At 35.6% G+C, this 14,664-nt stretch overlaps 1 protein-coding gene across 3 annotated transcripts in view; it reads right to left on the bottom strand.

The window, feature by feature from the left end:
- The window catches only part of LOC145664364 (peroxynitrite isomerase THAP4-like), a 39,915-nt gene that overhangs the window by 12,514 nt on the left and 12,737 nt on the right, over positions 1-14,664 (bottom strand). For all 3 annotated transcript variants that reach the window (XM_081731004.1, XM_081731002.1, XM_081731003.1), the window contains 2 exons: positions 4,398-4,670; positions 1,233-1,336 (listed from right to left, as the gene is read on the bottom strand). In XM_081731004.1, coding sequence (XP_081587130.1) covers positions 1,233-1,336; positions 4,398-4,670 — 377 coding nt within the window. The remainder of the gene's footprint in view (positions 1-1,232; positions 1,337-4,397; positions 4,671-14,664) is intronic.

The following is a 14,664-nucleotide window of genomic DNA, read 5'->3' as shown; positions in this document are numbered from 1 at the left end:
TAAGGGAATTATTCTTTTGTTGAAATCTTTGTTACGTTAAGTACATAACATAAAAAAAATGTATATACATAGAGTGGATAAAAATAGTGACAACACTGTTCTCACGTCAGAAGGCTGTGTTTCAGTATTACAAGAGTTCCATACGTGATAAGGGAATGTGACGCGATCAAGTGTGGCGGGTGGTAACAACTGGATGTTATTCAATCAAAAGCAGCCGTGACGTAAAGTAGAGAAGGAAAGTGGAAGCGCCATAACAATATACTGTATTTCGGAAAAATGAACAACATGTGTGCATCAAGACTGAAATGACACGTGGGCGCAGTGCATAACAACGTTTTCAGGGACTTCGTGACGATATTTTTTTGGCCAACATGAAGGAATCACTTCGCGAGAAGCACTACAACACAAGAGAAGCAATCATCCGTGTCATATGGTGGTCCCTGCAAGACATCGACAAAGTTTAACGTAAGGGTGTACGACGTCTTCCACACGTGTGGCAGATAACAGAGATGGAACGTGATTACATTGAAGGAATTTAACACGTGTTCTTCTATGCATAAAACGAGGCACGAATTATAACAATGTTTATCCAGCCCTCAATAAATAGTTATATCAAACAGCATCAAATAATAGGGTCACGGTGGCTCATTTCCAGAGCACTTATCTCTAGTGCTAGAGGTTCCTGGTTCAATCCCAGGCCATGTCAGTGTGTGGTGGACAATATCGTGTCTGTGGGTTTTCTCTGTTTTCTCCCACATTTTGATTCCACCAGTTTTTCCATAATCATTAACTTTCATAAATCATCCGTCTCCTTTACGCTAAATGACATAATCATGGGTCGCAAAACTAAAATATTTCAATGTTTTTTTTTTATTATTAATGGGAAATTATTAAATTCAAAAAATGATTTATAACATAAAAAGTCTTCTATGTTTGTCTTTCAATATTCAAAAGTTCATTGTAAAATTCATTTTACAGATATTCAATGGACTGAAACATTGAATATGTTTGAGCACATATGACTATGTGTATTATTTATCAAACCGTTTTTGGAAGATCTTACTGATTTAGAGTTAAGTTGCCTTAAAAATAATTTTCTCGAATCTTCGGCGACTTATATCTTTGAAAGAATATACCGTTCAACTCATGTTCATGCATTTGAATCCACATATTAAATCTGAAGCGAGCTACCGTAAGATTTATCCAATATACATAATATACAGCTACTTTACCTTTGTCACATTAGCAAGCTTCATGAACGACATCCTAATGAAATCAGAGCATTCTAGAACTAATGATTCACCAGCTACTTCCCCTTCTTCCACAGAACACAGCCCTGTAACAAATCAATATTCATAAGCAAATAAACATACTAAAGTGTTTTCAAAACTAGAAGCAAATTGACGTTTGGAGAAGCACGTGGTACGCTGTTGCCACTTCGTGCGCATCCCGCTGAGTTCCTGGAACTGTCTTGTGAGTCTTAACGAAAATCTCTAAATATTGGTTTGTTTTGGATGGATGAAAGGATATGTTTGTCGTCCTAGTTTGTGCAAGTTGGGAAAGGGGTAAGGCTGTGTATGTGTGTGTTTGTGTATGTGACCGAGTGAGAGAGAGAGAGAGAGAGAGGACAAATAAGATCTTGCTTGTGATTGTAAAGAAATACGTGTTTTCTTTAAACAATAGAACATTTTTTAAATGAAAAATATACACAAATAATGAGGATAAAAATAACTTATAAAGCACTTCTGAATGTCCGGGTTTATCTGCAATTTGAGGCTGGGGAGAGATATACATTTGTTAGGCATTTGTCTACAAATATTTACAAATAAATTATCTTGGTTCCGCTTTATTTTGAATTTTCAGTGCCGAGGCTATGTGAGGCTGAGTGGGATTTACTGCCTGTTGGATCAGAAACTTGCCAGGCAAGTGACTCACAGAGAATCGAACTTATAGACCACGTATATAATGAAATCGTGGTCATTAGCGCCTTGGCTGCGAAGAAATAAAGTTGATTTCTAACTTGTTTGAGTTTAGCGTCCAATTTCACGAGTATATATTACTTGTGACTCCACAATTCAAAGTACAATTTGAAACACACTCTGTCTTTCGGGAAGCGAACCATCGATCTCTCACTGGAGACGAAAAAGCGCGGCACTAAGTAACTCATAATATATTGAATATACACTGTTTGCAAATGACTACTATTGATTTTTTTCGAGTGAAAAGCTATAAAATCTAGAAATAAGGATGATGCTTGAAGCTAACTGTCTATCCCATTACAGCAGGGATGCAAATAAGCAACAAAATTTTACTTGCCTAAGAAAAAAACTACTAGCCCACATCCTAGTCTTTACTGTTTGAAATAAATAATATTGATATTAATAATAGTGATATTAAGAACTCGCCTCACAGATGAGTCACTCGCCTCGGGCGAGTGGTTATTTGCATCCCTGCATTACAGAGATGAATATACATAACATACAGGAATGTATTCAAATCATTACTATAAACCGTAATTATAGAAAATTTTGTTTACAGTGTCTATGAAGAGGAAATCATTAATACACTGAGTAAGCCTGCTTGCAAGAAACAAGTATTTCTTCAATGGAATAAGCAAACGATTTTTGGTTCCTGCAATGAATTTTCTGAGTTTCAAGAGTTCGGCCGTTTTGCAGGAAGAATGTTCTCTAGTTGACTGGACATTATTTAAAATATGTATTCGTTGTATACATATACATAAACATAGAACACATACACTAGCAAACGATATATACAACGAAAGAGCTCACATATACAAATACAATTACAGGATTGTATACGAAGATAATACTCGTATGCACACGAATATAAACAAGTAAACTGTATCTAAAAATCATTTCCGCGCACAAAGAAACGAAAGACTAAAACTGCTTCTTTCCTTCTGGAAACACGTGTTTACTAGCGGCAACATTGGAATGTTAAAGTCTGTTGTCAGGGAAACCCTCCACCCACTGTTGCTAAAAGAACGTTTATGATTCGACCCCTCCCTGAGTGACCGCAATAACTAGGTGATGTAGATTCCCTTCTTCAAAACAAATCTGCACCTGTTTTTGAGCTGTCAATTTGTTTCTAATTTTGAAAGCACTTTACATAATACTTTTTTTAATCAACTTACTCCATAAAGAGGAGTTGAGCTAAAGTAGCACAACTGATTACAGAACTCAATCAGCATCTAGGAACGACCTGTCTTTACAACCACATTTCGACACGAGCTGCATAGTCTGACCATTCAGAGTCGAGTTAGGGTTTCGAAACTTCTGATTACCGTTGCCAACACGGCACCGAGAGAGAGAAAAACTTGGACCTACGATGTTTGGAATAGATCGGCTGATTGGATTGGCTATGAAAGTTTGTTGTCCTGAGCTCGTGTGATTACGCAAAGCCACTGAAAATCCATTAAGATGGCCAGCCTTAGTAGGACTTAGTTAATATTGATTCTCCCACAGAGAAGCTGCAAATGAACAATATATAAGCACCCTAAGCACACCATATAAAATGCACTTTTATTATACCTTAATAGGAAATTCTTGTAACAAGTAACAATTTTAAATTATTTTTTTCCTAAATATAAACTTGGGGTAAATCGTAACTTGTTGATACATAAAAAAGACTTAGGAATTACTGAACATTTCTTGTCTCAAAGCAAATATCGAATACCAAGATGATAAATATGTCCTATTTTTCAAAAGCAGTTTTCCTTTGAATAAACCAGAATCCACAAAACATGATTACTCTGCCATTCGAACACTTCTGATTACTGCAATGTCATCTATCTTTAAAAATGCATCCACTGTCTTATGTTCTATATCGGCGAAACTACGCATCAATAATAATAATAATAACTTGTTGAACATCCGTATTCCAGTTTAGCAGCACCCTAGCACAACTCTACCTTCGGTTGAACTTTTTATGTCAACGTTTTAAAACTCTTCCATTTGGAAACTCTTGATTTTCTATCACGAATCAATTCAGATTAAACATTATATAATCCCTGTCAATATTATTCCTTCTTTCTATGGATTTTCTTTCTTTTTGTTTACGAATAATAATAATAATTGTGCAAGTTTTGATTGCAGCTGCATTCATTATTAATATTATTTGCGACATTTATTCGTATCCCTTTAATTCCACACATGATGCAAGCTTTCAATTATACGAAATAGACTATACATATGAAAGTAAAACACGGCAAGCAAATATATTCATGATTATTTACCAAATTTTTCATCGGTACAGTTTCATTTTGCTAAACGTTTTCTTACGCAACGAAGTACTTTTCATCTAGATAAAAAAATAACTAAATTTGAGAAACATTTATAAACTTATGCAGGCAAGATATTCAGAACAAACATACGTACCAAAATTCTGAGCGAGTACAAGTGCAACTTTATTTGATCCTGGATTTATTCGAAGAAATCCCCCTTCTAAATGCATAGGTTTTTTGCTCATGGGGTTCCACGAGTAAGCATTGTAATTAAGCATTGGCTGTCCAACATGTGTGAATTCCAGCTCCTCGGAATATGTGAAGTCTTTAATTGTAGGATAATGACCTTTACACTCATTCTCACATCTCCACTTTCCTAACAGCCATGCTAATGATTTCGCAGCTTCATGAAGTGGCTGATTTCGACCTGGTACGGAAAAAAAATAAATTATATATTATATTATCTGTAAATATATGACCGTCTCAGTAATAGAAACTGAAGCATTGAAATTTACTAATTATTTTATAAAATAATATTTGTACGCCTTAACACTCGATATAAAGCAAGTAATTCATCTCCCAAATGAAAACTGTATTAATCTCTAATATTTGGCGGTCACTATTATTAATGCAAGAAATGAGAACGTAATTTTGTAAGGAGCAATGATAATCTAACCCTTCTAAAACTAATTACATTTTAACTGTTGATTTACTTTAATATTACTAATATCTTTCTGAGAGTAGGGAAAGGGGTTTGAAACGCTAAATACATAAATACTTGTGGACCGTTATGGAACACATTACAGTATAACGATTACTCACCTACTTGTGTTCTATGTCAATTATTACATCCAATATTTCGAGCGCTTTACTTGCGGACTACTCTTTAGAAACAAACACAGACATTCCAATAAGTTCTTCACATACTTCGCTGGATCAACACAATGGAAGTTATAAGAACGACTGTCAAAATATATCAATATTTAATGGCAAATCACTTACCCTGTAAAATTGGAGGCAACTAATATTTTCCTTCTGTATACAACAAATATGAATTTATGTACACTGGCGGAAAATATAATTCTCCCTCGAGTTTATGTATACTGTATACCTGTTCAAAACCAGTAACTCTACAATTGGCAATATCGCAGTTATTCTTTTCTTTCTTCCCTCCCTTTCCTGCAAGCACAGAAGCTTAGAACGCAGACAAGGAGTAAAAAGCGTTTTAAGGCACAAGAGTGCACGGAACGGAAACAAAAAACGTGTAACGTAGTATTCGAACACATGAAGGTAATAAAAATGGTACAGTCGGTAACTGATTCTTCTTTACTGTTGACTGACTGAAAAAGATAAAAACACACGCACCTAGCCTTCCCATTATTTATGGTCTCTCGAAGGTGCACAAGCCCGATATTAATCTTCGTCCGATTATATTAGGCTTTAACCATCCAGCTTACTTACTATCAAATGGTTATACAAGAAACTTAATGATTACAATAGTGGTTTCAAATATGTTATGAAAAATAGTCTTGACGTTAAACATCAGTTATCATCACTTGTAAATGCTAATGCCATATTACTTGCATCCATAGACGTTGTTGATATGTACCCGTCTATACCGTTAGAATAGAGCTGGATTAACCCATCTGGAGGCCCATTAGATAAATATATGGCCTCTACTGACTTCATCTAATACATTTCTGTGAAAGTACAGTAGGAAAGTTAAAAAAAAAAAAAAAAAAAAAAAAAAAACATGTTTCATATTTTTGGAGATATTTTATTTTATGATGACGATTGTATCTTCATGATTATTTCTAGATAGCCAATTAAAATTTTGATCAGAGTGGAGGTCCGGGGCTATAGACAAGGGGGAGGGGGTTCGCCTTGTGTTACGAAGCGTGACAAGGGGGAGGAGGGGATTTAGGTCTTCGTTACGTAACACATTTTTTTTTTTTTTGCTGTAATTTTTATTTTTATTCTCAGATTTATATGAAATCTTTTAAGCAAATAATTTTATTCAGTTCTTTTCTTTTTTATAAATTAACTAGTATACCCGTTTTTCATACAGGGAGAATAAGTTTCATTTTGGATATAAAAGGCACCAAAACTGTCACCAATCAACTTACGGACACGAAAAACTATGGATTCGACACAAATATCGGTCATTTTCGATCATTTTTATACATCTCCCCCTCCCCAAGTTGCGGGGATAAATTTTAATTTAAACGGCATCGAAAGTGTTACTGTTCATCTCAGTGACCGCGAACACTATGGACTCGACATTAATATCGGTCATTTTCGAACATTTTTATATGCTATCCTCCCCTTTTCCCAAGTTGCGGGGTGAATTTGAATTTAAACGCCATCGAAAGTGTCACTGTTTATCTCAGCGACACTGAAAATTACGGATTTGACACTAACATAGGTCATTTGCAACGGTTTGACATTAACATCGGACTTTTCAATCATTTTTACATATATCTCCCTCCCCTAAGTTGCACCTTCAAAGTGAAATGATAAAAAACATCCCAGGTCCGAACTTCATGTGTGTTGAAAATTTGATCGAGATCGGTCGGGTGGTTAAGAGTTATTAAGTTACGAACATAGTCACTTTCATTTTTATATATACAGATAAATAAATATTTCTATTATTTTGGGAAACTGCTAACTATAGCCTATATAAATTGAATCATACAGAAGGGATTCGAAGACGCACTAGACACCAGTAGGAATGGTGGCGAACTGTGTGTGTATTACAATACAATAAAATCCGTTTTGTGGCTATCGCAGCATTGGATTTAGGGAACACGCTTTTCTGTTAGTGATCGTAACCGCCGCCTGAAAATGTCCTCATGTTCCCACTCGTATCGCTATTTCTGAAAATATTATCTAAAACCTTTGATTTGAATCATTACTCACTCTATTCTTCTAAGGGGTTTTGCATGGGAAACAGAAGAAATTCTTTTTCGTGAAATGATATTTTCCGCGACGGAACGATCCACGATTTGCAGATCAAAATAATATATTAAAAACCAAGTTCGTCGGATATTATCTCGTACTAAATTTTTGATTTTGAGTATTTCTGAAGAAATCGAATTTATTCGCATTCTCGCACTGATTTAGGACAAGAAGTATTTGAAAAGAGGTAAACTAAAGTCCAAAGTCCAAAGAAGATGCTCGAAAGCTTGTTCATAAACGAGATTTCTTCTTTGCGCGGTCACTTCGAATCTGTGGTCGACGACGAAGAAAACTTTGCATCGTCGACACTGGCGAACTTTAAATGCACGAAACATCCTGGATCCCTGAAAAAGAGGTCGATGTGAGTTCTTTAGATCCTGTTTCATCTGCAATTTCCGGCAGTAATACCTCCTTGTCATTATCGGTGACCTAAAAGGATAGACGAGATCTCCTTGGAAAAACGACAATATGCAGTTCTGAAAAATTAGGACTGGTTAATTAAGCAATCTTATGGGGTTAAAATATTATTACCGTCCTACCATTTTCTAATACGTACTTTGATTTATTGGCGAAAAACACTACAAATATATTTAGAATAAAAGCATTTCGTAATAAAAGTTCTGCCATTAAAAGTAGTTTTTTATATTGAAATAAGCCCCAAAATAAGCAAAATTGGTGAAAAAACAAAAATCCAAGCGTTACGTAAAGAAGGGGGGCGGGATTCGGCCTTGCGTTACGAAGTGTGACAAGGGGGGAGGGGGTAAAAATTGGTCAAAAATAGCGTTACGTAATATGGGACGGCCCTTAAGCCCCTCCCTTAATCCGGCTCTGCATTAGAACTTACTATTAATAGTGCACGATCTTGGTTATTACAAAATGGTGCATTTGCCTATGAAACTCATCTTCTATTGCAACTCTTTAAAGTCTGTTTAACAACCAATGTATTTCAATTTGAAAATCATTACTTTTCTTAGAATGATGGTCTAGCTATGGGCAACACACTATCCCAATATTGTTTTAAATCAGATTGAAACTTCTATTTTACTGCAGGATATATTTAATTATATTAGATATTAGGATTATGCTGATGATATTTTACTTGCACATGATAAAAATACATTTTTACAAATATCTGAACAACTCAACAATCAGCATCCTAGGCTGAAGTTCACCCTTGAACATGAATCTGATAATTGTTTTCCATTTTTAGATTTACTGAGTACCCATTCACGCAAGAAATTTATAAGAAAAGTATATCGAAAACCTACTGCGAGCACTACTTATACACATCAACAGTCAGCCTATCCACCTTTGTACAAAGCTAATATTTGGAAAAATTTCTTTCGTAGGGTATTATTAATTTGTAATCGTCCAAATTATCTTAAAGACGAAATACAGTTTTTATATCAAATAGGACAAAGAAAACAAAAGGTATAAAAGTGGTTTAATTATAAAAAAGCGTACCTTACAAAAGTGGTTTAATCAAGCACGCAGATCGGTGCAAACCCCTAAAACAGTTACGTCTAAAGAAGCAAAAACATGGATAGGAATTCCGTATTTTCTACAATTATCGACAAAAAGTCAACGGAAGTCAACGTATTCTTGCAAAACATAACATATCTGCTTCCAGTATCCTCCTGAAAAGTTTAGAAAAAACATCTTACCGGACTTAAAAGTTATTTTGTTGATCCACTAAATGTCAGGTATTTATCGTGCTTAATGTGAATGTGACTCCTAATATATAGGTCAAGGCAAAACGCAATATCAATACCTGAATTAAAGAATATATTAGATAATAATAAAAAAAAAAAGTCACAAGAAGAGGGCATGTCGAGATTGGCGCTTCACTTAAAACAACATAAACACAATATAAAGCAGGTTAATGTAATAGGCTAGGCAAAAATAAAGAAACAACAGGATATTAAAGAATCTTTCTATATTCATAAATATAAACCAGCTTCAAATTTGGATTTTGGCAACATAGATAGAATTTGGTTATCTACCTTCGATGTATATTTTGGATCTAACAATAGTAACGCGACGTAGACATTGCGCTTTCTTCAACTCAGCTCATTCTTACGTGCTGTGCTCTGCTCATGGTATTTTAATATTCTTATATTTATTCATTCTGTAGTATGTATTCCTTTCTCTACACATTTTTTTTTCTCTCAACCATTATTATACTCGTTACCTTACCACTGAGGACAGAACTAGCTTGCTGTTCCGGACCGTATGAAGTGTTTCTAGTTTCTCCACGGGAGGATTTATTGGTAAGTAACCAATTCTTTGTTAATTTGAATCATCTTCTCATGTGCTTACATAATTTTATGGCCCAAGAAATTTATGATGTTTTCTAATTCGTACGTGAATTTTATAAAACATTTGGATATCCCTGGTAAATTAAATGCTGATCTCATAGAAGAACTCGATAAGAACGGATATAAGTCTCCTCAATCATTATATACGTTAATCCCTCTGGATATTTGCAAACACCAGGCCCAAAATATATTTATAAGTTCAAATATAGGGGATACTGGAAAATTAAAAAGCTGAAAAGAGCCTATCAGTGAGTTTCTTTCCCGTTATTTCCATGTTTCTCATCTAGACTTTTCAACGAAAAAAAATAAATAAATAAATAAATAAAATAAAATAAAATAAATAATAATAATAATAATAATAATAATAATAATAATAATAATAATAATAATAATAATAACTAGAAAGTTAGTTTTAATCCTAGAATATGAAAAAGACGAAGTCAATACAATCGATACATTGTGGAGAAGCATACATTAAGCAATATTTATCAAATTTTCTGCACATGTGTGTTACATATATAGGAATAACAAAATGAAGTGTTAGCAGCCGGTAGAAAGAATACTTTAAGGTGATCCGAAAGAACAAATAAATCATTTAGGGGTTATTCAAACACCTTCAATCGACCAAACACTCAGTACAGTATATGAGCGTTCTACTATTAAAAGAAATGTGTTTAAGGAATATTGCATTAGGACAAAAATTACAGAATTCAACATCGATAAAGGAAATTTAGATAAGAGATTGGAACGGCATCGTTACTAATATCAATAAAAGAAAGAAAAAAATATGAGCTTAGAATCTTTATTAAACTCAAATTCGATAACTGTAACTTATACTGAATACACAAACTATAAAACTGTCGTATGGATGTTTACAACAAATAGGATAACAATATGGCCTTCAGGAAACCAATAAGGACAACGACTCGATTATTTTCAAATAAGGAAAACGAAATGAAATATTTCAGTTTAACATCCTACGATTATGCCCTTTAGGCTAAGGGAGATGGGTGATTACAGCAAGTGAAAGATGACGGAAGAATTGGTGGAACGAGAAGGTGCGAGGAAACGGGAGTACCCCGAGAAAACTCACGGACACAATGTGGTTTATCACAAACTTACTTGGCACGGGATTATTTTCAAAGACAAATCCATTTGCTGATAAAAACTGCAATAAAGGAGGGAAAAAAATAAACAAGGCATTAGTAGGATGATTAGTTCCCTAACGTATGTACACAAATTCATATTTCTTGTACATAGAAAAAAAAAAGAAAAACTAGTTGCCTCCAATACAATGGGTGTAATTTACCATTTTGTCAATCATTCTTATAATTTCAACTATGCTGACACAACGAAATATATGAAGAGCTTATTGGAATAAATGACTTAAGCCTGTGTTTGTTCTAAAAGAGTAGTCCCCGAGTGAAGCGCTCAAAATATTGAATGTAAAAATTGACATAAAAACATAAGTAGGTGAGTGATTAGTTATACTAAAAACATCTTTGACTACAAACAGGAATTCTATTTGTTGCAGTTGGAAATGTAATTCAAGAGTAATTACATTGTTGTATTATACTTTCAGATATCTAAAACACATTTCAAAAGTACAGAAATGAAACAATGTAATTACCCGAAAAATAATGTAAAGAGATTATTATACTCGTAATTGAAGTAACAAAAAACTTACAACTAATTATTAACTGACTAAATTGTTTCGACGGACAACCCTCTTTTTCATCCAAGAATAAAAACTGAAGTTGCAGAAAACATCACAACGCAGCTACCTAATCAATGCTAAAAATAAGTTGCTTTGATGCTTTATGGAACTAAGAAGTTAAATTTTTTTTGGATTACAAATTGGGAAAATCTGTGCAATCACTAAACTTTGTAGTGAAATGGTATACCTATTAACAAGAATAAAACAACTAACAAATGTAATTTACCTTTGTCTTAGTGTTTAAAGTTTTACATTGGAATATTTCTGTGTTTTAGCAGCTGCTGTTTACTTCAGAACTGTATATTTATTCACATGTCAAAGTTTTAAAATCAAGGATTAAGATTTCTACTACTTCATCTATTGACGAGGGTTGGGGAGTTATGGTAGCTCAGTAATATTTTGACAATCGAAGGATGTTTTAAAGATGTGTCATATACAACTGAAAGAGTATCCATAATGGATATTTTGTTGGTAGGAATCATGAAAGAAAACCCACGCAACCCTGTGTTACTAAAACTAGTTTCATTATGATAAACCCTCAAAATAATCTTCCGCACTATCCACAGCATGATGCCATCGATATGGGAGACATGAAATACCATCGACAACGCAATCCTCTGCACCACAGATCTGTTGGTGCACAGCATTTTCTATGCCCAGGTGGGTCGCATATTGTCTATTACGTAGTGGTTTCTTCACCTTAGGAATGAGGACAAAACCCAGGGTGACAAACTTGGTGAATATGCTGACAGCTAGAACTCTTCTCATTCTCGTTAGAGCAGTTGATCCTGTACAGAAGTTGCCTTATATAGCTCTGCATTATTGTGCAGTAGGATTGCATTATGCAGAAGATCGGGACGTTTTTTGCTAACGGCACGTTGCAGAGGAAGTCTTTGTAATACGATGATGTGGCACTTCCCATGAGGAACAAAGTTTAAAACTACTACTCTCATGTCATATGTCACAATCACCATTAATGATGTAGGCGAGGATTCTGTCTACGTGGTGATTCTGTACGTCTCCACTCTGAGGACTGTGATTTAACTTAGGTTTATAAGCCCTGGCCCAAAATTCATCCATGGCGATTATCTTAGAAAGAAATTGGTTGCCTTTATTCTCATAGCGCTGTAGGTGATCGAAACAAACTATATATCATGTCTACTTTTGAACTTCCGTGAGGGCATGTGAAACCTATATCGATGCAACTTTATGTAGGTTCGTTCGCGAACCCTCGTTCTCGAACAAAAGTTCCAATACGCACACGACATATCAGTTTGCACACTCAATCCGGCCTGATCATTCCATGTTGTTGCTCGGTGTCCTCGCTGAAAAGTTGTGATAGTTTGATATGGCAGAGTATTATTCCCTAACGATTTTACCAATTCTTGGTGACACTTACTCGCATTCTCCCCCCCCCCCCCCGGAGAACGGTCACTTTGATGTAAATCGCTGTTCCATTCTGGTCACTTCCACTTTACACCAGGACTGGCTCACAACTGTTTTCTCAGCAACCCATGTTCATCCGGCACAACATACAGTGCCATATATTGACCAGAGGTAAAGTACTGGTGTCAGGGTTCCTTCTGCAGTTAGTATTTTCCGTCCACATTTGCATATCATTAAAAATTACTGGCTTGTCATGACGTATTTTGAGGGTTTATCATGAGACGAGTTTTTGTAACATATGCATTAATACATGTGCATGTCACAGGGTTGCTTGGGTTTTCTTTCGTGATTCCTACACCAATAAAATATCCATTATACAGCGTGATTCTTTATAGCGTTTACAACTTCAATCAGTTGTAATTCTTTATTGGAACCACATACGGACTTGCTTTATATGTCATTATACTGCAAAACACTTCACGTTTTTTATGACAAATATATTATGGCTCAATGTGTGCACCTGCGGTCATCTTGGACACATCCCAACGAAAGTCGAATTCCTGCCAAACAGTAGACAACATTTCGGGGGTAACGTCCGCGATGGCTGTTGTGATGCAATGTTTCAGCTCATTAACATTATCAGGTAGGAGAGGGGTGTACACTAGGGTGCAGCGTTTTACCACTTTTTTCTCAGAACAAAATGTAATACCTGGCAAAAGTAGCCAATCCACATGGACATTTCAGGTATATATTTTTTTCAAATCAGGTAATATCTTCTGTGAGAACTATTGCCTCAAAGTTTCAAAATTTACCTGAAAATTACAAAAAAATACCAAAGTTCTTCATGAATTTTAGTTATGTTAAAGTAAACATATTTTTGGTTAAATACATGTCAGTTGCTATGAAAACTGATATTCAAGTATAAAAATGCCAGTTATATGCACTTTGGGGGAATAGGGGTGTCTCCTCTGGGGCCAGAAAAGGGGTCAAATTCAGTACAGTTAAGCGGTTGTGCAGCTCCTCGCTCACCTGGCAATATAGCCTGGCCAAGTGACCTAGAGCCCACCATGTAGAGGTGGATGCACCTAGGACTCCTCCGCTAGGCCTATCCAATCAACCAAACATATGTTGGGCCGGATGAACTCATCCGATTAGTCACTGTCAGGAAAAATTGTCACAAATTGGGACTTTGATTGAAATTTAGACGCAGCTTGCGTAGAAAGTAAGGTTGACCTGATTATTCAGCCTCTAGCATCACTGGCACATACTCGGGAGGCTTCTTCAGTGACCAATTTCACTATCCGTTCTACTGCCACCGTGTGGCACGAATGGACGGTGAAGGACCATTCTGGCACAGTGCTGTCAGGAAGTGAAAGTTTGACCATGAGCTGTTTGTTTGGCACCGTCCATAGAACTTACTGGTAGTACAGTTATTGAAACATCACTGCTTTCCCAAACGGTCATTGCAGTGTAATCGTTTGCCTCAAAATTCAGTCTGAAAATGATGTTATATCTAATGGACTTATGGAGATTCTCTGCTTCGTGTTCTCGAGCACTAAGAATCTTATGTAATGCATCTTGTCGGACAGCAAGTCGACCATCAGTCATCATGGCAAGAAGAAATTTTCTGGGAGTGCAAAGAATGCATTCGTCTGAATGGATGAACGGATTGCAGCCTGGTATTCCCTTGGTAAGTATCTAGACCTATGAATGGTCTCAAAGACGTGAGAGGACCATCAGCAATGGAAGACTATGTTCTGATACGGTATTGCATAACCACACAGACCCTTAAGTATGAATGTCGCAATTTCTATTAATCTCTTGGTAGGTTTTTTGTTGCAATATAGAATGTTAAGATTCTGTTTGCACTAGTCAACGAGCTAGCTTTGTTTAGTTTGCCAGGGAACATAGAAACAACCTCTTCCGGGCATGCTCCGGAGTCAATGGCTTGACGTATCTGGAACAAGCATCTCAGGTCTTTACTGAGTTTTCTGTGCTCTTCTGGACTATGATAAGTCACATTTTATTGGTTTGAATAGTAA

This window comes from Thermobia domestica, chromosome 11 (assembly GCF_964235325.1).
Source record: "Thermobia domestica chromosome 11, izTheDome1.hap1.1, whole genome shotgun sequence".
Lineage (NCBI taxonomy): Eukaryota > Metazoa > Arthropoda > Insecta > Zygentoma > Lepismatidae > Thermobia > Thermobia domestica.
This window is presented reverse-complemented; position numbering and strand designations above follow the sequence as displayed.